We start from the raw sequence: 22,871 nt of genomic DNA on the forward strand, positions 1-22,871 counted from the left end.
ATCAGGTAAGGTTCATGGATACCGGAATTATCAGACACAGAATACAAGATATTTATGTGTAATATATTTAAGTAAACAAAAGTTAAGCCAAGGAAAGGGACTATAAAAAACAACCAAGCAGATTAAAAAAAAAAAAAAAAGACGGCCAAGCGTGGTGGCTTAACGCCTGTAATCCCAGCACTTTGAGAAGCCAAGGCAGGCAGATCACTTGAGCTTGGGAGTTCAAGACCAGCCTGGGCAACATGATGAAACCCCATCTCTACTAAAAATACAAAAATTAGCGAGGCATGGTGGTGCGTGCCTGTAGTCCCAGCTACTCGAGGGGGCTGAGGTGGGAGGGTCACTTGAGCCCAGAGAGGTCAAGGCTGCAGTGAGTTGAGATGGCACCACTACACTCTGGCCTGAGCAACAGAGTGAGGCCGTCTCAAAAAATAATAATAATAAAAGGAGAACTACAAAACAGAATTCTTAAGAATGAAATTAGAGTAAATAAAATTTAAAAGCCCAATGGGCTTCTACTGTGTCCGGAATTGGTGGGTTCTTGGTCTCACTGACTTCAAGAATGAAGCCGCGGACCCTCACAGTGAGTGTTACAGCTCTTAAGGTAGCGCGTCTGGAGTTTGTTCCTTTTGATGTTCGGATGTGTTCGGAGTTTCTTCCTTCTGGTGTGTTCGTGGTCTCACTGGCTCAGGAGTGAAGCTGCATACCTTCGCAGTGAGTATTACAGCTCTTAAGGCAGCGCGTCCGGAGTTGTTCGTTCCTCCCGGAGGGCTCGTGGTCTCACTGGCTTCAGGGGTGAAGCTGCAGACCTTCGCCCGTGAGTGTTACAGCTCATAAAAGCAGCGTAGACCCAAAGAGTGAGCAGTAACAAGATTTATTGCAAAGACCAAAAGAACAAAGCTTTCACAGTGGGGAAGAGGATCCGAGCTGGTTGCCACTGCTGGCTCCCGCACCCTGCTTTTATTCTCTTATCTGGCCCCACCCATGTCCTGCTGATTGGTAGACCGAGTGGTCGGTTTTGACAGGGCGCTGATTGGTGCATTTACAATCCCTGAGCTAGACACAAAGGTTCTCCACGTCCCCATCAGATTAGTTAGAGTATGGACACAAAGGTTCTCCAAGGCCCCACCAGAACAGCTAGATACAGAGTGTCGATTGGTGCACTCACAAACCCTGAGCTAGACACAGGGTGCTGATTGGTGTGTTTACAAACCTTGAGCTAGATACAGAGTGCCATTGGTGTATTTACAATCTCTGAGCTAGAAATAAAGGTTCTCCAAGGCACCACCAGAGCAGCTAGATACAGAGTGTCCACTAGTGCACTCACAAAACCTGAGCTAGACACAGGGTGCTGATTGGTGTGTTTACAAACCTTGAGCTAGATACAGAGTGCCGATTGGTGTATTTACAATCCCTGAGCTAGACATAAAGGTTCTCCAAGGCCCCACCAGACTCAGGAGCCCAGCTGGCTTCACCCAGTGGATCCCGCACCGGGGCTGCAGGTGGAGCTGCCTGCCAGTCCCCCGCAGTGCGCCTGCACTCCTCAGCCCTTGGGTGGTCGATGTCACTGGGGGCCGTGGAGCAGGGAGTGGTGCTTGTCGAAGAGGCTCGGGCCGCACTGGAGCCCACGGAAGGGGTGGAAGGCTCAGGCATGGCGGGCTGCAGGTCCCGAGCCCTGCCCCACGGGAAGGCAGCTAAGGCCCTGCGAGAAATTGAGCGCAGTGCCGGTGGGCCGGCACTGCTGGGGGACCTAGTACCACCTCCGCAGATGCTGGCCCGGCTGCTAAGCCCCTCATTGCCCAGGGCCAGCAGGGCCGGCCGGCTGCTCCGAGTGCGAGTGCGGGGCCCGCCAAGCCCACGCCAACCCGGAACTCCAGCTGTCCGGAAAGCGCCGCACCGCGCCGCGCAGCGCAGCCCCGGTTCCCGCTCGCGCTTCTCCCTCCACACCTCCCTGCAAGCTAAGGGAGCCGGCTCCGGCCTTGGCCAGCCCAGAAAGGGGCTCCTACAGTGCAGCGGTGGGCTGAAGGGCTCCTCAAGTGCCGCCAAAGTGGGAGCCCAGGCAGAGGAGGCGCCAAGAGCGAGCTAGGGCTGTGAGGACTGCCAGCACGCTGTCACCTCTCACTACTTATCACCAGGCTCCAGCAATTTTCAATTTACAGCCAATCTTTCATCTACCCCCAACTGCCCCAGCCATCGTTGCTATTGAGAATATCAGTTGTCCTAACAGTTATGCCTTTGTAGGTAATCTGTTTTCTCTGGCTGCTCTCAAACACCAATTAGATGTGTGTTAGCCTTCTCTTCCTATCCTCTGCATCTCTTAGCCTCTCTTTCATACTTTCTATTTCTTTGTCTCTCTGGACTGCATTCTGGTTAACTTTTTTTTTTAAATCTGTCTTGTTCCATAAATGTGATTTTGGAACTATGTAATTATTTTACCTAGTTTTAAATGAACCAGGGCTCCTTGGACAAATGAATGGCTGATTGTAGGCCTGGAGCAGGAAATGGACAAAGTGAACCTGAACCTGGAATATTTCGTCAAAAAAAAAAAAAAAGGAAAGAGAGAAAAAAGGCTTTCAAAGATTACTTGGGTTGTGTAAATGGACCTAGGAGCCAATATGATGTTTCCACTGGCCAAAGATGGATGAGGTAATTTGTACATCAATCTGAATAACAGCTACAATGGATTGAGGCACACACAGCATTCCACAATTTATTCATCTATGTCCTGTGGATAGGCATTTGAATTACTTCCAGTTTTTAGCTATCATGAATAACATTGCTATGAATATTAATGTCCATATATCCTGATATATATGTGTACTAATTTTTCTAGAATATGTCCTAGTAGCAGAATTTCTGGGTCATAAGATATATGTATCTTCAAATTTACCAGATAAGGCCAAACTGTTCTGTGGCTATTTAGTCTGTGGCCTCTTACAAGTTCTTCAAGAGTCTAATGGCATAGGAGAATATACTGTAAGTACATTATCATTTTCCCTCTGAAAGTCACCCTGTTCACCTCAGTACTCTAAGGGAAACTGCTGCTGTATTATGGGTGGTTCTGTTTTTAACAGTTTCAGTATTTTGTTTTGAAAATGAATGCCAGGCATATCACCTTTATTACTACTAATATTTGAACATGATGATTTTCATGGTACCAACATATTAGAAAAACAAAACAAAAACAATGCTTCCTGGAAAAAAAAAAAAAAGAAACTAAACTATTAGGTATTCTTCTCTTCGAATGGGCCCTTCAATAATTAAATCTGTAGTCTTTATAATGACTGCAAATATGATGAGTATCTGATAGGATTAGCACCTCTAGGACACCATTACAGCATATTGAGTTAAACCTATCTATCCTACATAACCTGAGATTTCGTTTTTTCTAAAGACAACAGATCTAAACAGAAGTTTATCATAGTTTAGGAAAACTAACAACCATCTACTTGAAAGAACAGGTAAAACAAAGAATACTCATGTGTTTCTTTAAATATAATGATGTCCTCCCCCTTTCTTTATGCCTAATAGCAACTAAATGAGGTTCAGTTTACAGCAAAATAATAAACTTTGGCTCAGGTAAAACCAGAAGTACACTAAAAACACTGCTGGATGGTACAACAAAAGTATACACAGATAAATAGGGGAATGGTAGCTGTGCAGGTGGGGGATGAGTGAAGAAGGGGGTAGGGAGGGAAAGAGTGTAGAGAGCAGATATGGCAACATATTTACATTTAGTGAATCTAAGGTGTTCTTTAAGCTATCCTAGCAACTCAATGTAGGTTCAAAGTTTTTCAAAATAAAAAGGTGAAAAGAAAAATATCTAGAAGAATATATACCAAAATGTTGACATTCTCTAGGTTACAAAATTACAAGTAACATTTAAAACTGCAGTTAATTAGGATCTTTCTACAATGTCAAATATTCCTTGTGTAGTAAAATGATCTTTCTATAATGATCAAATATTTCTTGTGTAGTAAAACATTTTTAATATTTTTTATTTTTTAAAATATAATTTTTATTTATTAAAAACTCTTCTATTTTAACCTAAAAAGTAAGGCTATTGGATGCCTCTTGCATATACTTACACATCCACACGAATCTGGTCCCCCATTGAACAGGGAACAAGCTATCCTCACAATTTCTGCCTCTATCTTGCGTAGTCCTGGGAAGATATCTGGATGCAGGGGGTTACTCCATGCAAAATCTCCATAAGCCTGCAAAAAAATGCAAGCATATGTGAAATCAAAACTATTACACTATATAGGACAAAGAATCATACACTAAACAACAGTTTCTAAGTATTAGGCACAACAATATAAACTGGAAAAAAAGGTAAGATATATTCCTCAACCAAAAGAAGATCAAAACATAGCGGAGGAGACAGATATGTAAATAAATAATTTTACAATGTTATGAGGAAAGAAGTATAAATATGGTTAAAAGCGCAGACTATAACACCAAACCGACCCAGGAGGAAGTCTAAGCTTTGCCTATTACTTTCAGCTGTGTAGGCCACATAATCTAAGGTTGTTTCTTCATACGCAGAAGTTGTTATGGTAGCTATCTTCTAGCGTTCTAGCAATAATTAAATAACATAATGCATGTGAAGCACTTAGTAGAATGTCTGGCACAAAGCAGCTGTTGTTATCGACTGCAATATCAGGTTTGTGTACAGAGTGCTAAGGGACCCTGAAGAGGGAACAACTAACATCCTGAGTGATCTAGAGGTGTCTGCTGAGTGGAACTTTGAGAGATGAGTAGGAATCATCATTTGGAACAAGAGGAATGATGGAAGGGAAGGAAAACAACATAAGAGCATGACACATTTAGTAAAGAGAAAAGGCAGGATTAGTGTTTATGTGGGAAATAAAGAGAAGTAGTTAAGAAAAAGTAAGTGGGAGCTGGCTCATGAAGAAACTTGTATTCTCTGCTACATAAGAACCTGAGTTTCATCCTGTAGATAATGGGAAGCTACTGAAAGATTTTAAGCACAGAAGATCAGAGCATTACACCAACTTATGCAAAACCTGCCATATTTATTTAGTAAGGGACAGTTTCATATTTATAATAATCGAACTCAAAGACCTCAGAGATCATCAGTACAACCCCAATTTTATATGATGAACTGGAGTTTCAAAAACAAATATGAGGGCCGAGTGCAGTGGTTCACACCTGTAATCTCAACACTTTCAGAGGCCGAGGCAGGAGGATCGCTTGAGGCTGGGAGTTGAAGACCAGCCTGGGCAACAGAGTGAGGCCCCATCTCTACCAAAAAAATACAAAAATTAGCTGGGTGTAATGGTGCACGCCTGTAGTCCCAACTACTCAGGAGGCTGAGGTGGGAGGATCACTTGAGCCAAAGAGGTCAAGGCTGAAGTGAGCCATGATTACACCACTCCACTCCAGCCTGTGTGACAGAGTGAGACTTTGTCTCTAAAAATAATAAAATAAAATAAAAATAAATTTCATTAGAAATGGAAGAAGCTAAGACTGAGAATTATTTGAAGTATACATGAGACCACTGCTCATCCTGGGTCACATGATTTGAGAAAATTATGAAAGAGTTTCCCTATCTTATCTCTTCTTATCAAACAAAATCTGTCTCACCACAAAAATGTCATCTGACAGGACTACCTTCCCTAGTAATCTGCCTTCTAGACAGGACATCTGCAAAGACTGAAAACATAAATAACATTTTACTATTTTACAGACTGAAGATGTCTTTGATAATATTATACATATTCACCTATGTTTGGGTGAAGAGAAACTTTTATGGTTTTATTGTACCAATAAGCTTTCCTTAAGTAATTTTTCTACTTACAAAAGTAAGGAGAAAAAAGGAGGTCATGTAAACTGGCACAGACCTCACAGGCTTCCCTCAAGAACTGGACGCTCACCTTCACAAGGAGCTCAGTGAGCTTCTCCTCCCCACTGTACACTGTTCCAGAGGCTCTCCCCTCTTGCCAGAAGGCGTCTGCAGAGAAAGGTAAGGTCACTGGGTCAATAAGCAAGAATCTCTGGGAAGACAGGTTCTAATAAAGAAGAAACAGGAAGAAACCCCTCTAGATACAAAAGAAAAAAATGTTGAGTGGAAACCTAACAGCATTCTTATAGCAAATCAAGAAAAAAGTTCAATAGAGTTAGCACAATAAAATAAAGATGAAAAATCATTATTATCAGCAATGTGAAAAAGATATTAATAGCATTTAGCTACAATAAAGGCAGTCTGATAATAATGTTGTCCTCATCCTCAACTGCCTTCTAACAGCGGGAACATTTGCCTTTGTCTATACTTATTTTTTGTTCTCTATATGGCTTTGGAGTGGCCTTTTTCTGCAATAGCTTCCTTCTTCTCTCCTTTCCTATCCAGTCCTAGGAATTTTGAGAACTATTATGGGCAGAGTTGGCAGAAGAAAGCAAGATGAAAAGTGTGAAATTTCAGCACACTATCATCAGAGATGAAACCAGCAAACAAACCACAATGAGGTATAAACCATGAGCACCCCGGTCTCAGACGCCGGCTCCCTTAAGCCAAGCCTGGAAACCCACATAGAACTAGTTATCTGCTTCCAGCAGCACACGCTGTAGCATATTCAAGATCAGGAACACAGTCAACATTGGGATAAACCTCCTTTATCCCAGTGTGGAAAGAAAAGTAAAGTTCCTGAGTAGAATATAAGATCTGACTTTCCACTTTCTTCTCTCCCCGAGACATTCTTCATTTTACCCACAAATTTGTTGATGTAGGTGTCTCAGGTCCTTGTGCTACAATGCAGCTGTGCCCTACTGAAAGTGGGTAGTGAGAAAGCTATTACAGAAGCACACCAACTAAAAACTGCATGGAGCCATGGGCTCTCCAAAGCAAAGATCTTCAGCTCTTGAGAACAGAAAACTAAGTGGTAAATATACAGACAAACTCATTCTTACAGCAATCTGCCAAGCTCTGGCTTGCTGCCCATTTGACTTTCACTCTTTCCTTAGAGGACACTGCTCTGTACTATACACAGCTTCAGACCAGTGGTCACCAGCCTTTCAAAAATAAGATAACTGGTTTCATTTCCTGTTCTTTTACTGATGCTAGAGAATACAGCAATGGACAGTGACTTAAAGAGAAGGCAATATGATGGCGGCAACCAGCTCTCATAATCATGGAAATCTTTAATACCAGGTTTTAGAGTGCTAACCCCTGCTTTATTCATCTACATCCTAGACTATATCAAATTTTGTACTATTCAATGTCAAGACCTCAACACATGTCACTTAGAAATTATAAGGGTATTTTTCAAGGCTGAGCACAGTGGCTCACACCTATAATCCTAGCACTTTGGGAGGCCAAGGTGGGCAAATCACCTGAGTTCAGGAGTTCGAGACCAGCCTGGGCAACATGGTGAAACCTTATCTCTACTAAAAACACAAAAAATTAGCTGGGTATGGTGCCGCACACCTGTAATCCCAGCTACTTGGGAGGCTGAGGCACGAGAATTGCTTAAGCCTGGGAGGTGGAGGTTGCAGTGAGCTGAGATCACACCACTGCATTCCAGCCTGGGCAACACAGTGAGACTCTGTCTCAAAAAATAAAAAATAAGGGTATTTGTCAAAATGCAACATGGCTCCTGGACTGGCTCCTAGAATAGAAAAAAGAACATTAGTTTAAAACAAAACATAGCAAAACAAAAAAAAACCCTGATGAACTAGAAATAGAATTTGTAGTATAGTTAATAGCACTGTACCAATGTTAATTTTTTAGTTTTGATAAACGTACCATGGTTATAGAGGATATTAACATCAGGAGAAGCTGGGTATAGGGAAATCTCTATCATCTTTGCTACTTTTCTATAAATATATCAAACTAAAGAGCTTATTTTTAAAAAGTACTTGTAATATGATCTTAATCAGTAACAAACATAAATCTGTTTGAGTTAATAATAGCAATAATGGTTAACATTTACTGAATCCTTACTATATGCCAGGCACTATAAAACATTTATACATGTATGATCTCATTTAATCCCCATAATCATCTTTTCAGGTAAGTACTGTACTACTATTACTATCCCCATTGTAGAGATACAGGAACTGTGACATACAGAAGTTAAGTAACTCGCCAAAGGCATACTTTAAGTGGCAAACCAAGATATGAATCCAGGCTGGTTCCAGGGTTACGCTCTTAAGCACCAAGCTATTTGGTCTATTTATCCTTCCCAGATGTACTCATGCATATATGTGTATACATACAGACAAACACTATTAGCATTCTCAGATAGATAAACATATATAGATAGATGTAAACTATATAGACAGCTCTACCTATAGCTGCATGCATAAAGATAGATACCATCTGTTTATCTTTGATGGTGGAATTATAGTGACTTATTTTCTTTTGTGCCTTTATGCAGATTTCACATTTTTACATGAATCTGTATTTCATTTGTATTACATATCTTATATTCTCTCTTCTTAAACACAAATATATTTGTTTTATTCATGCTTACAAAAGGAAATAAAGCCAAGTTCCACTGTCTCTGAGATTTGCTTGCTTTATGGATGAAGGATGAATCTAAACATAATTTTAAAAATAGGAAATTCAACCTGTGAAACAGAGAGTAGGCCCTCCTAAACATGTATTAACCAATGATGAGTTACTCTTAACCTATGTGAACATTAAACAATGACAAAACCCGTCTCTTTAAGGAAGTAGAGAGCATGTATATGCCAAGCATCATACCCATAGAGCTGTACTCCTTAAGTTTCTCCAAAACAGCAGATGAGCTCAGACCCTGGGAGGGTAAAGCTTTCACATACTCTTTGTCCACTTTCAGGAATGACATGTTCTTGCTAATATCATCCTTGGTCTTGTTCAACTTGTCTTGAATCTCCAAAGGTAAGAAAGACAAAGTTATCCAGATGCAAGAGTACAGTAGAGACAGCAGAATTATTATGACAGTCAAGCAACTGCTCAATGCTAGGCACTGCACAAGTAACTAGACTAACATTTTTCCTAAAGATATATGGTGATATTCTGACTGATCAGCTACTTTCTGGCATGTACAACAGCCTCTTAAAAATTTGAAAAGCGAAGCTTCTCTCTAAAGGTCAAGATGCACTCAGCCGGTTGCGGTGGCTTACACCTATTATCACAGTTCTTCAGGAAGCCGAGGTGGGCGGATCATTAGAGGTCAGGAGTTCGAGACCAGCCTGGCCAATATGGTGAAACCCCGTCTCTACCAAAAATACAAAAATTAGCCAAGCATGGTAGCAGGCATCTGTAATCCCAGCTACTTGGGAGGCTGAGGCATGAGAATCACTTGAACCCAGGAGGTGGAGGTTGCAGTGAGCCAAGATCGCACCACTGTACTCCATCCAGCCTGGGCAACAGAGCAAGCTGTCTCCAAAAAAAAAAAAAAAAATTGCACCCAATTTCCCCATAACCCTTTTCTCTGACACGTTGACATCACTGCTGCTTCACTTGGTTGGCATTGCTAAAGTCAGCACTTCCTTGAGGGCAATATTTGGACTTTGATCCTGCCTTGGCAGCAGCTACAGTGTGCGTGTAAAAGAATCAAAGGTAGAACTAGGAACAGTAGCCAGAAAACTGTCCATGCTGCAGTAAAAGTGATTCTGGTCCTTGTGCAAGTGATGAGCTCCTTCAACAGACATGCACGCAGCACAAGGCATTCTAAGAACTGCCTGGAAGACTCTAATGTATCTCCTTAAGCTGCTGTCGACAGCTTGCACTGTCTGACCCCAAAATGTTAAAAGGAACTAAGGTCCTTTCTGCTAGGCAGTTTATCAACTATGGTTCTCTTCTTTTCCATCCTCAAAGCCACAGCTTCTGAGCTGTTTTCTTTTATTCACTTACGTATTCACATTCATATTCACTGCTTATTCACAAATATGCAGGCCAAGGATACACAGTGAACAAAACAAACTTAGGCAATGGAGCACACAGGAAAAAAAAACCTCCTGTCCTCATGAAGTTTATCTTCAGCAGGAGAGACAGAAAATAATAAGACAGGTAACAAAAAGTGCTGAGGGAAAAAAAATAGCAGAGTAAGGAGGCAGAAGGGCAGGGGCTGCTACTTATAGCAAAAGACTCTTGGGTAGTAGGTTTGGGGAGAGAAGCTACATGTCACGATTTGTTCATGTCACAGTGCTATTGTTTCAGCAATATATTTGTTAAAGAACGCCAGAACTCACTCCACACTAAGATTTTCTCATCTCTAGCCAAGGATAATTAGAATACAAGAAGATCTTCTTAGATATGGCCCTCAATGAAACCACAGGGAAAGCCACTCCTTTCGAGCACATCTGCAATAGTCTAAGAGGCCCACACTGGCAGGGAGCAGAGGCTACACTCCTGGGTAATGCCTGGGCATGCTATGGACGTGAAGACATTTTTTAAGTTGTAAATTAAAAAATTAATTCACATAAATGGTGACTCATGCAACAGAACAGGCTATGAAAGCTGAGCTTCCATGCATAGAGTATGCTATTGCCATAAAACAGACAAAAAGTGACAGAGAGGTATATTAGAAAGCACAAGTACTTCCTTACCCCCAATTCTTGCCTCAAAGCCTGTATTAAGTTACCCAATTTTAATTTCCTCAAAGCATTTATTTCAAAATAAAATTCCACATATTTGTTTACTTCTTTATTTTCTGTCTTTCCTATTAAATGTAAGTTCCATGAGAGGAAGGATTTGGTCTTGTTCACCACCATATCCCCAGCACCCAGAAACGTACTTGACAGTGAGCAGGTGGCTCAATAAGCATGTGTTAAGTGAATAAATGACAGAGGTATACACACATGCACACACGCATACACGCACGCGCACAGACACACACACACATATGTAACTTTTTGTATCTAAGCCTCAGAATCTGCTTCTGAAAAATGGAGAGTGATTAGATAGTCCTTGGCAAGCTAAGGATCTTCCAATTCTGTTACTTTATAAGTTTAAGAGTGGGTTCTGGAACCCTAGCATTTATTTGTCTCAAAGTCTGAAAACTGAATGAGAAGAAAAAAAAAAAATTCAGGAGATAAGGGGAAATCCTAATCTCCTTTGTGCTACAGTCCATCTTCTACAATACCTTCCCTGTCCCCACCCCTTATACTCCGTAAGAACTGGATTTACTTTTAGGGATTAATATAATTTGGAGAGCAAACAGAAGCCTATATGCTCACATTTCCCTTCACCACCTGTTACTGCTCCCACTCTCCTACAGGAAATGAACCTGAAGATACCTATCTCTGGGAGAGTTAGCCAGCGGTCTGAATGGACTTCAGCCAAAGGTTAAAGATAACTGGCCAACTTTAGGTCAGGGGTTGGCAAACTAACCCTGGTATAGCCAGGAAAGGGAACTGAAAGCCAAAAGTAGAAGAAAACTTGAAGGCAGGTAAAGTTGGGAAAGACCAAAGAGGGGTCAGGAGAGGGCACTGGAGGAGATGAAGATTCCAAGGACTCATATGCATTCCTTAGAGCTTCCCAAGTGGCCTGCCCTGTTTATCTTCATCTGGGATAACCTGTGGGAGGTGCACAGAGGTGACTACCTTATCCTCAACATGGATGAGGGCCAAGAGGACATAACAAAGGGGACATACTACAATACAGATAATTGCAAAGAGCAAGAGACAGCGCTGTGCAACTCGGGATCAGCAAACTACAGCCAGGAACCAACTAAGGCCTACCTGAATTCGTAAAGAAAGTTTCACTGGAATACAGCCAGGCTCATTCCTGAACCTCTTGCTGCTGTCCCTCTGCAAGGGCAGAGGTGAGGAGTTGCAACAGACATGATATGGCCTACAGAGCCCAAAATGTTTCATATCTAGCCCTTTACAGAAAACATTTGCCGACCCCTGACCTAAACCATGTAAGCACCCAACTCCTAGATAAATACCTAAAGTCAGCCAGCTGCATGTTGTTCCAAAGCACCTAACAATACAGTCAGGTTTTCTCATTTCAAATTCTTACTTCCTTAACAGGCTTCTCATCTCTCCTTTGGCCAGTTACGTTGGAGAAAGGGTTAAGTCAGGGTTCTCAACCTTGGCCATTTTGACATTTCCAGCCAGATAATTCTGTGTTTGGCGGGTGGGGGGGGCTGTTCTGTACACTGTAGGATGCTTAGTGTTTAGCAGCATTTCTGGCCACGATCCGTTACATGCCAAGAGCACCCCCCCATCCAAGCTGTGACCACCAACAATGTCTCCAAATGCTGCCAAGTGTCCCCTGGAGGTAAGGGACAAAATCACCCCTCCACTTTGAGAATATTAGGTTTAGTAAATAGAAAGAAAGAGGTATGATTATCAAGAGGGGAAAAAATGACATATACAGATTCTACTTACCTTACGACCAATAATGGGCATCTTCCTGGTGAGCTTAAAACATTTCTTTTTAAACCTTGACCATAAACCTAAAAGAAACAAATGGTTCTCTTATTCAAATAAATTTCCATGGATATGACCTGGCATATAGCAACCATTCAATGTGTCTTCCACAACCTCACTTGCCTTCCAATTGCAAAGAGTTTCTTTCCTTTAAAAAATAAAAAAAAAAAACTTTTAAATTTAAGTTTGTGAGTAAGTACTATATTTACATGGTTCAAAATTTTAAAAATACAAACACATAACACACCCAGTAAAGCAGTGAAGCTTCCCTCTCTCAAACCTATCCCCCCGACCCTCAAGCTACCCCCCAGAGTTTCCTTATGCATACACGTGCAACAGTAAAGCTATATTCTTATTTGTCTCCCTTTTTTTGCACAAAAAGTAGCACACTCTAGCACTGTAGCAGACCTTGTTTTTCCACTTAGGAGTATTATCTTAAAGATCAGTGCATCCTCATTCATTTTTATAGCTGCAGAGTTTTCCATTTTATGGATGTGCCAAAATTTATTTAACCTGCCCCTTAATGATGGATATATAGGTTGCTTCTAATATTTGCTATTACAAATCATTCTGAAATAACCTTGTAACACACACCATACTGCACACCTACAGGATAAACTACAAGTACACCTACAGGATAAACTCCCAGAAGCAAAACTACTAGGTCAAATGATATATGTGTTCCAGAATTCTTGACCTTCCTAAGGTTTCTAGATGTTCAACATTTCTCTTCCTTCTCCCAAGACTAATGGCCAGCCTGTTTTTAGTTTTGTTTTTCTTGGATCTATGTCCAGCCTCTCATCCAACACAGATTCTAACATTTTCTGGACCTACAAATGCCCTCAAAATTGTGGATGCTGGCCAGGCACAGCGGCTCACACCTCTAATCCCAGCACTGTGGGAGGCCAAGGTGGGAGGACTGCTTGACCACAGGAGGGTGAGACCAGCCTGGGCAACACAGTGAGACCCTGTTTCAACAAAAAGAAAAAAAAGTTTGAAAAATCGCAGATGCCAGAGTTCACTCTGTCAGGCAGTACATAGAACAAATAGGGAATACTAATCCTGTCGATCATAATAATCATAAATACATGTTATCTAAATAGACTAACAGACCTTCTGATGCATTCACAATCAATATATCTCAACTGACTCTGACAACAGCATTCTGAGGCTGGCACAGAAGGCATTATATACCATCCACAAGTGACATAAAAGGCAATGCAAGATCAAAGCATCAAAACTTGCTCAAGGCCACAGATAAAATCAGTGATAGAGCAAAGATTTAACTAAAGTCTTTGTATTTTCAGTCCAGGATTCCCAGGATTCTATACTGCTTCAAATGCACCATAGGAATTTTCTGTTTGAGTCTGTAAGAATCTAAGCCTGGCTTTTATCCAAGGTGTGAACTGAATATGAACTTCTACTGCATTCCTAGGAGATCTGGGAATTCCCACTTTCCTGGCCAGAAAGAGCTCCCTCTTCACTCAACAACCACAGGATGTGTCTGCACCCCCTTTATGTATCTATCACATCATGCCTTGCATCTCTGCTAGCTGTTTTTGCTTCAGCTGCATCCCTCTCTAACTCTCCCTAGAGTCCACATTCTGTAAACGCCTGGGACAAAACCAGGTAACTAAGACACAGACTGAATAAGAAGACAAAGAGACTGAAACCACTTGTTTGTGGTTACTTTTTGTTTAAATTTTGGAGTATTTCCTTCTAGCCCTATGTTCTACACACTGTAATACATAACTGAGATTCTGTATAATGTAAAATAACTGTGTATCCTCCTCACTGATAGCACTTTCTACATTATTAACAAGTCTTTCTAAACATATTTTTTAATGTTATAATAGTTCATCAAATGACTATAATCTAATATTGGATATTTTAGCTTTTTGTTATTCAACTATTTCTAACTGTTAAAGCTGTACAGATTCAGAAATGCTTCCTTATTTGACGAAGTAATTAATGAGGTAAAAAGAAGTCTAAAAATCAGCAAACTGGACCAGCTGTCCAGAAGTTTAGTAATGTGACTAGGTGGAGGATAAAATAATAAACTAATTTTGTGGAAGTTGTGAGAAAAAATGGTACAGGGTAAAAAGAACAGAATACAGCAACAGAGATGAAGAAACTAAAAATAAAAAGATCCCATGGCCCTGACCTAAAAAGATTATCTCAAAAGTCCCCAGAGGTACAGAATGAAAAGTATTTAGAATTTTTTAGTGGGATTGAGAGTAAGGAGAAGAAGGAAGACTGAGAGATGGTCAAAAGGATAGAAAATTCCAGTTAGACGGAAGCAATAAGTTCAAGAGATCATGGTGACATAGTAAATAAAAATGTGTTGCATACGTCAAGATTGCTAAGAAAGTAGATTTTAAGTGTTCTCACCATTAAAAAAGGTACATGAGGCCAGGTGTGGTGGTTCACGCCTGTAATCCCAGCACTTTGGGAGGCCAAGGCAGACGGATCAGGAGGTCAGGAGTTCAAGACCAGCCTGACCAACATGGGGAAACCCTGTCTCTACTAAAAATACAAAAATTAGCTGGGCGTGTTGGCACGCGCCTGTAATCCCCGCTACTCGGGAGGCTGAAGCAGGTGAATCGCTTGAACCCAGGAGGCGGAGGTTGCAGTGAGCCGAGATCGTGCCACTGCACTCCAGCCTGGGTGAGAGAGTGAAACTCCATCTCAAAAAAAAAAAAAAAAGTACGTAAGGTAATCATGTTAGTTTGATTGAGCCATTCCACAACTTACACATTTGAAAACATCATGTTGTACACCATAAACATACAATTTTTGTTACTTTAAAAAAAGAATTTAAAAAGTTTAACAAAATAGAAAATGCCACTGTAAGAACAATGCATGGTTCTTAACAGTTTCCAAATTCCACTCACGCAAAAGATGCCATTCAGTCCTCATATTACCCATGACTAGGTAAAGCAGCTATTATGACGTCCATTTTATTGCAAGGAAATGGGCTAAGAGAGCTTAAGGGTGTCGCCCACGGTGACACAACAAGAAACTGAGAGTTTATCATTTCCTCCATGACATAAAGCTGATTTCTGTTGGTGAATTATGGACAACCCACAGTTAAAATCAACGTTAAAGTAAAAGTAATAAACTGTGAGCTGATAATCACAGAAGCAGAATTAAGGAAGAGGCTGCTAACCCCTGCCCAGCTCATGCTGCTGCCCACTTCTCCTCTACCCCAGGCTCCATCCTTTGTTCCAGAAATACTCTCTTCCCTCAAGAGGGATTCAGTGTTGGAAGATCAGCAAAATTCATCACTAGTCCAGACTTCAGACTCCTTTAGTGCAGTGTAACCAAAAATAACTTGATTGTTCAGCAACACATGGCAAGTAAGCAAGTGCTAAAAAAAATGAATATTCTTTCAAAATTATCCCTGATCTCTGGAGGGAAGACATTCTTATCTGTGTCTAAAATTCAAGTTGGAAGTTACCAAATGAAAGTGTGCTCTGTGTGTATGTGCTAAATTTTATAAAATTGTCAACATTTAATGATTTTTTTTTTACAAAATTACATTTTATATGGTTGAAACTGGATTCAGATATAAAAACAGAGAAATACAATAGTGGTATCCTTCAGTAATAAGATTTTAATTTTGTTCTTATTATATATCCATATTGTCCAACTTTTCCATAGTGAGTATGTACTGCTTTTGTTTTATATCTTTAGAAACAAAATAACTCAGCTGGCCATGGCGGCTCAGGCCTGTAATCTCAGCACTTTGGGAGGCTGAGGCGGGCGGATCACCTGAGGTCAGGAGTTCAAAACCAGCCTGGCCAACATGGCGAAACCCCACCTCTACTAAAAATACAAAAATTAGGCAGGCGTGGTAGTGGGCGCCTATAATCCCAGCTACTCATGAGGCTGAGGCAGGGAGAACTGCTTGAACCCGGGAGGCAAAGGTTGCAGTGAGCCGAGATCATGCCACTGAACTCCAGCCTGGGTGACAGAGCGAGACTCCATCTCAAAAACAAAAAACAAAAAACAACAAAAAAAAACCTCAAATGGCTTGGAGTTCAGCCCACAAGGATTTAGATGGCATATCTCATCAGTATACTACGACTAACAATTTTCTCACGGCAAATTGGCCTCTCAGAGGCCAGCAAATTCCTTTTTGACCACTAAAAGCAGGTAAGTATCAGAACCTAAGATGGCTGTGTCTCTACTATTAGCTAAGCAAAATGTATGGCACAGTGAGCTACAGAACTGAAAACAGAAGTAAATACCTAACCACAAAAAAAGAAAAATATGGGAGGTAATGCATGTTAATTAGCTCAATTTAGCCATTTCACAAGGTATACATATTTCAAAACAATATGTTGTACATGATAAATATAAACAATGTTTATTTGCCAATTAATTTTAAAATTTGTTTTAAAAAGAATACCTAAAGTTAGTATTAATCATAGCAAGTAAAATATAAATCTCAGATCTCTAAGCTTAGCCTTATTTCATAAATGTACCACGTTTGAATGGTAGTGCATTTGTAAAACAAGGCGTACAATAAATGGTGGTTTCTAGGGGATGGAGGAGAGAGTAATGGGCAGTTATTATTTGATGTTTATTAAAATGGAGTTCCAGTGGGGTGATGAAAAAGTTCTGGTAATAGTGATGCCTGTACAATAATGTGAATGTACTTACTGCCACAGGACTAACTGTACACTTAAAAATGGTTAAAGTGGTAAATTTTATGTTGTATATATTTTATTATAATAGAAAGATGGATAAGCAGAGACTGATTTTTTTTAAATTATAAGTTAAAAAATAAAAAGAAAGTACATTTCTTGCTACCCCTCAGAATCCTCTGAAATGGGCCCCTTACTCACTGAATTGAATACTTCCTAGGAAAGGAATAAGCATGAGCAGAAGGACACAAGCTACATCCATATCCAAACCATTGAGCAGATGCAGCGGAAGGGCTGGCCGGTCTAATTTCTTAGAGTTTATCAGAAAATCTTGCAAGGACTAGGAGCAGCAACTGAGGACAAGGTTTTTAAAGCTGGAGTGAGCTACAGATTTACACAGGAGAGTCACGTCTCATTTCCACTTTAATTTAAAAACTCTAAGCAGTTGGAACTTGCTTCTTAGTTGTCAGGTTTTGCAATGTTTACTGCGCCATAAATGGCTAAGAAGCTATTTGCAGGGTAAAGAGATAAAAACGGAATCTGGCTTCTAAATTGACTTTCCTTGAACAAGAGAAGAAAAGCAGAAAAAACACAGTTAAAGAGCCCTTTTAAACAGGTGTTATCAGGGAAGCAAAGTGGTGGGGAAATTTCAAGCAAATGAGAAACAGCTAATGATTATCTTCAATGTTACTGTTTTCTTATCCCAAGGAAGTTAACTCCCATACCCTACTAAGAGTGGGGAAAGGGTGCAGGGGAGTGTTATAGAACATCCAGCACCAAATCTACTACTTGTGTTTAGGTACTAACAACACTTACCAAGCGCAGACTGCAGAGGAAAATAACTCATAAGAAGGTAACACGCAACCAGGTTTCTAGGCGGGAAAAAGGTGGGTGGGCAGAAGAGGGGCTTAATCCTAAGCAAAGGTGGAAGATTCAGAAGCAGATCATTGAGACTGCTCATCTTCTGCACCCTGAGAAGTGGCCTCTTCTTCCCCATGTTGATCTGGCACTGAGTCACTTCTAGGAAGCTCAAAGTATACGATCCCCTGATACCAGAAGTTCAACTCCAAGAGGAGAGAGATCCTGTACTACTTGCGCAGATATCCCCACAGCCTGATGCAGTGCCTGGCACATAACAAGCACTCGAATGGTCACCATATAAGTGCTGTTCCATTTCACCTAATCTTTACTGAAAAGGATAGCACAAAATGAAAGCAATAAATTCCTGCTCTGGGAACTCCAGGTGACATAATTATGTTCTAGGGAAGAAACTGGTACCAAAGGTTTAAGCCATACTGAGATTTCTGTGGATCCTTACAATGACTAATTCTGATGCGTTTTTACATAAACTACAAATCCAAAAAAAGAATCAATGTAAGGAGTATTAGTTATACAAGAGTCCTGTTATAACTTGACCAATCAGAAGACAAAGTACTGCTTTACATTTAAACCGATTTTAAAAATAAGAACCAAACCAGGGCCGGGCGTGGTGGCTCACGCCTGTAATCCCAGCACTTTGGGAGGCCGAGGTGGGCGGATCATGAGGTCAAGAGATCAAGACCATCCTGGCCAACATGGTGAAACCCCGTCTCCACTAAAAATACAAAAATTAGCTGGGCGTGGTGGCGCGTGCCTGTAGTCCCAGCTACTCGGGAGGCCGAGGCAGGAGAATCACTTGAACCTGGGAGGCAGAGGTTGCAGTGAGCCAAGATCAGGCCAGTGCACTCCAGCCTAGCAACAGATGGAGACTCCATCTCAAAAATAACCAACCAACCAACCAAAAGGCAATAAAGTAGACCTATCTCTCAGCAATTAGTTTGAGGCTAGTGACACACCACTATACCTTTACAGAGGAGACAGCATACTTACTCTCTGGCTGGAAGACAAACTCATATCCCCAGACTATCAGCAGGGTCCACACGACACTCCATGCAATTAGCTGCCAGGGCTCATATTTGGTGCAATGCCCATTTACATAATTCTTGGCTTTTGTGGAGTATACTTCCAAAATCTCTAAGTAGGGCTCAAAGGCCTTCTAGAAATACAAGTGAAAAATAGAAACATTACATTTAGAGAGAGAAAAGAAGTCTGTTCTTAGTTTGTACTTCAACTCTCATTTTTCAAGGGCAAGGTCATTCCCGATCTTGCCCTTCTTCAGCAATAATCTTATTATCATCTACAGCCCTCAAGGCTTCTGTACCAGTCACTCCAGCAGCACTCCACTGCCACTTAACAGCTAGTGGACTTTGAGACTATTTTCAATCTTGTGCCTATTTTATACAGTAAGAGGGTTAAGCTAGATCGTCACTTCAGCCCTAAAGTTTCTATATGACTGCCAGAATCACTGTCCCACTCTCTTAACTCACACTAATACCCCCAATATGAATGTCATTTCTCTTCTCTATTTGAATCTTTCCTATTCTCTACCCCAGTAGTCAGCAAACTGGTTCTGTAATGAGCTTGATACTAAATTATTTTATATTTTAAGTGTTGCAAAGCAAACATTCTCCTTTACAACTACTCATCTCTGCTGCTGGAGTACAAATATAGTTACAGTTAGTGCGTAAACAAAGGAACATGGCTGTGTTCCAACACAATGTTAATTATGGACACCAAAATTTGAATTTCATATAATTTTCATGTTCATAAAATATTCTTTAACAATTTTTTAAATGTAAAAATCATTCTTAGCACAAGGACCATATAAAAGCAGGCAACAGCCAGATTTGGCTCGTAGGCCACAATTTACCAATGCCTGCTCTAAGGCCTTACTTGACTATAATCTCTCAGTCAGCAACCATATCTTACCATCATGTGTATTCCTCACAACACCTGGTACGAGCAAGAAAAAACCTGTCCTCTGTAAACTTACCAGAGTATCTCATTCACGAGAATTCCTCTCTCCCTTTAAATTCTCCTCCAGTACTCATTTGTGATAAGTCCTATACAGAGCTTATCACAACCTGCCTTGCAGTCTACTCATCTGTTTCTTATCTCCCTGACTATATGGTTAGGTCCTTGAAGACAGACCAGTTCTATTCATATCTACAATCCCCTACAATGCCCTGTACAAACTAAGGTCCTTTTATAGTTTACTATTCATTCACTTAATCAACACTGATTAAGCATCTCCAGGGTTGAAGGCAGTAAGCTGGGGAAGTGTTCAGGTACATATCATAGTTCCAAGTCTATACTGAGTTTACAATCTAATATGCAAGAGGTAGATGTGTGTCCACACACACACACACACAAGCACATACATATATAAACAAATCACGAAAACTTCTCAGGGGAATAGCCACAAAAAGCATATGAGTGCCAAGATGGAGCACTGAGGAAGGACTATCTAACTCTGAAGGGATAAAGATAATGACGGAGGGCAAAATTTAAGCTGGTTAAAAGGATGAAAGAAAATTCTCTAAGTAGAAAAGTCAAAAGGAAAAGTCACACCAGAAAGAGAGGATAGTAGCTGCAAATGCATAAAAAGAGTCTGCATATGGCAAAAGTTCTATGTGGCAAAATGTAAGCTACATGATGGCAGGGACCATTTCTGTCTCATCCAGTGCTAAATCCCCAACATGTGGCAGAGTGCCCGGCACACAATTTATACTGAATACAAACATGGACAGTGGCTGACAGTGCCCAAGTAAATGAGTGAACACTTAAATCAGAGACGTGAGGCTGGGAGAAGTATGCTAGGTCCATGATATGGTTTGGATGCCTATCCTCCAAATCTCATGTTGAAATGTGATTCCCGATATTGGAGATGAGGTCTGGTGGGAGGTGACTGGATCATGGGGGCGCATCTTTCATGAATGGTTTAGTACCATCCCCTTGGTGATAAATGAGTTCTTGCTCAGTTAGTTCACGTGAGATCTGGTTGTTTAAAAGCCTAGGACCTCCCCCCTCTCTCTTTCTTGCTCTCACTCTTGCCATGTGACGTGCCTGCTCAAGTTTCGCCTTCCGCCATGATTGTAAGCTTCCTGAGGTCTCACCAGAAGCAGATGTTGAAGCCATGTTTGTACAAGTATGCAGAACCATGAGCCAATTAACCCTCTTTTCTTTATAAATTACCCAGACTCAGGTATTTCTTAACAACAATGCAAGAATGGGCTAATCCAGTCTGTGTTTAAAAAGGACTTAGAAAAACTGATATATAAACTGATAGGAACTTTTGTAAAGCAATTTGTTGGTATCTATCAACACTTTAAACGCATATTCATTTTGACCTAGCAATCTCACTTTTTGGCGTCCACATACTTTGCACATGTATACAAATAAACGTGTTCAAGGATATTCATTTCAGTATTCTCTGTAATAACAAAAGGGAAAAAATAATGTAAATGTCCACCCACAGAAGAATGGTTAAATAAATTATAATACGTGCATTTTATGTACCCATACCATGAAACATTAAAAAGAAGACAGATCTACATGAACTACATAGAAAAATTTCCAGAACATAGTATCAGGTAAAAATAAATAAATTACAAACAACAGCAACAAAACAAAACAAAAGGCACGGATTTTTAAGTATGTGAGTAATTTTGTCTGGTGTGGGTATAGATCATTCAAAATTTTCAAGTTCAAGTTCGACAGACTGGTTAACTATGATGTTAACAGTTAATATCACTATTAACTATGGTAAGACTAGAAGAGGAAGGGAAGGTAAAGAAGGTAGACGATGTTTTGAGAAAAAGATAATGACACTGACAAATATATTCCTACTGGATATCCACATCCAGTGTTCTAGTAGGACACGAAAGCTTAGAAAAAGGACAGATACTCAACAAATGCTTGTTGAAAACATTTATATCTGCAATGGACTGAATGTTTACGTCCCCCCAAAATTCATATGTTGAAATCTAACCCTCAAGCTGATGGTAGGAGGAAGAGGGAGCCTTTGGGGGGTCATTAGATCATGAAGGCAGAGGCCTCGTGAATAAGATTAGTGACTGTATAAAAGAGACCCCCAGAGAGCAAATTTGCCCCTTCTACCATGTGAAGACACAGTGAGAAGACATTTTCTATGAACCACTTTTACGAAGGCCACCTTCCAGGAAGTGGGCCTCATCAGGCACCACTTATCTGCTGTTGCCTTGATCTTGGGCTTCCTGGCCTCCAGAACTGAGAGAAACGGATTTTTGTTTATATGCCACCACGTTTATGGCATTTTGTTATAGCAGCCTGAATGGACTCAGACAATACTCTTAGTAATTAGACTGTGGTATAAGGTAATTAACATTAGACAACTATTAGGTTCCCTGGAGGGCTACCCATGAAGACAGTTTATCTGCAATTCCCCAATAGTTCTTGGTGGCCATTCCCCAGAGCCCACTGTTGCATCAGCAACCTCAATCCAAAGCAATGGCAATACCAGCCAAAACCTGGGAAAGACCAGAGGAGTCTATCATCAAAAGTATGTCATGATTTCTATCATTATAAAGACTCGTCTAGTGTGAAAGTTGTGGTCAAACCAGATGGTTAAATACTGTGCATGAACGAGATGATGAAAGAACAATTATCCAGATTAGCTTTTCTTCTGGTGATACTAATTCCTAATTCACCCAGAAAACAGAAGTTACCAATGTCAAAAGATGACTACAGATATTATGAACAATTCATGGCACTGAGCAAAAAAGTAATATAACTAGTATTAGGGTGACAGCAAAGAACCAGCAAATGCAAACTAATTTTTAAAAGCCTTAAAATTAAGATATAAAGACATTCCTCACTAACATTTAAAAATTATATTCAGCAAGAATATATTTTCTTTGTATTTGCTTTGATTCTTACGAAGATAATGGCAATTCTTAAATTCAAAGGGGGTCC

General features: G+C 40.5%; 1 protein-coding gene across 5 annotated transcripts in view; it reads right to left on the reverse strand.

Annotated features, from left to right (window-relative positions):
- Positions 1 to 22,871, reverse strand: part of SGPL1 (sphingosine-1-phosphate lyase 1) — a 62,186-nt gene that overhangs the window by 16,650 nt on the left and 22,665 nt on the right. For 3 of the 5 annotated variants that reach the window (XM_009245511.4, XM_024253123.3, NM_001133504.1), the window contains 5 exon segments: positions 18,909 to 19,074; positions 12,346 to 12,413; positions 8,729 to 8,876; positions 5,901 to 5,977; positions 4,089 to 4,217 (listed from right to left, as the gene is read on the reverse strand). In XM_009245511.4, coding sequence (XP_009243786.1) covers positions 4,089 to 4,217; positions 5,901 to 5,977; positions 8,729 to 8,876; positions 12,346 to 12,413; positions 18,909 to 19,074 — 588 coding nt within the window. 5 annotated transcript variants of the gene reach the window in all.

This window comes from Pongo abelii, chromosome 8 (assembly GCF_028885655.2).
Source record: "Pongo abelii isolate AG06213 chromosome 8, NHGRI_mPonAbe1-v2.0_pri, whole genome shotgun sequence".
Classification (NCBI taxonomy): Eukaryota; Metazoa; Chordata; class Mammalia; order Primates; family Hominidae; genus Pongo; species Pongo abelii.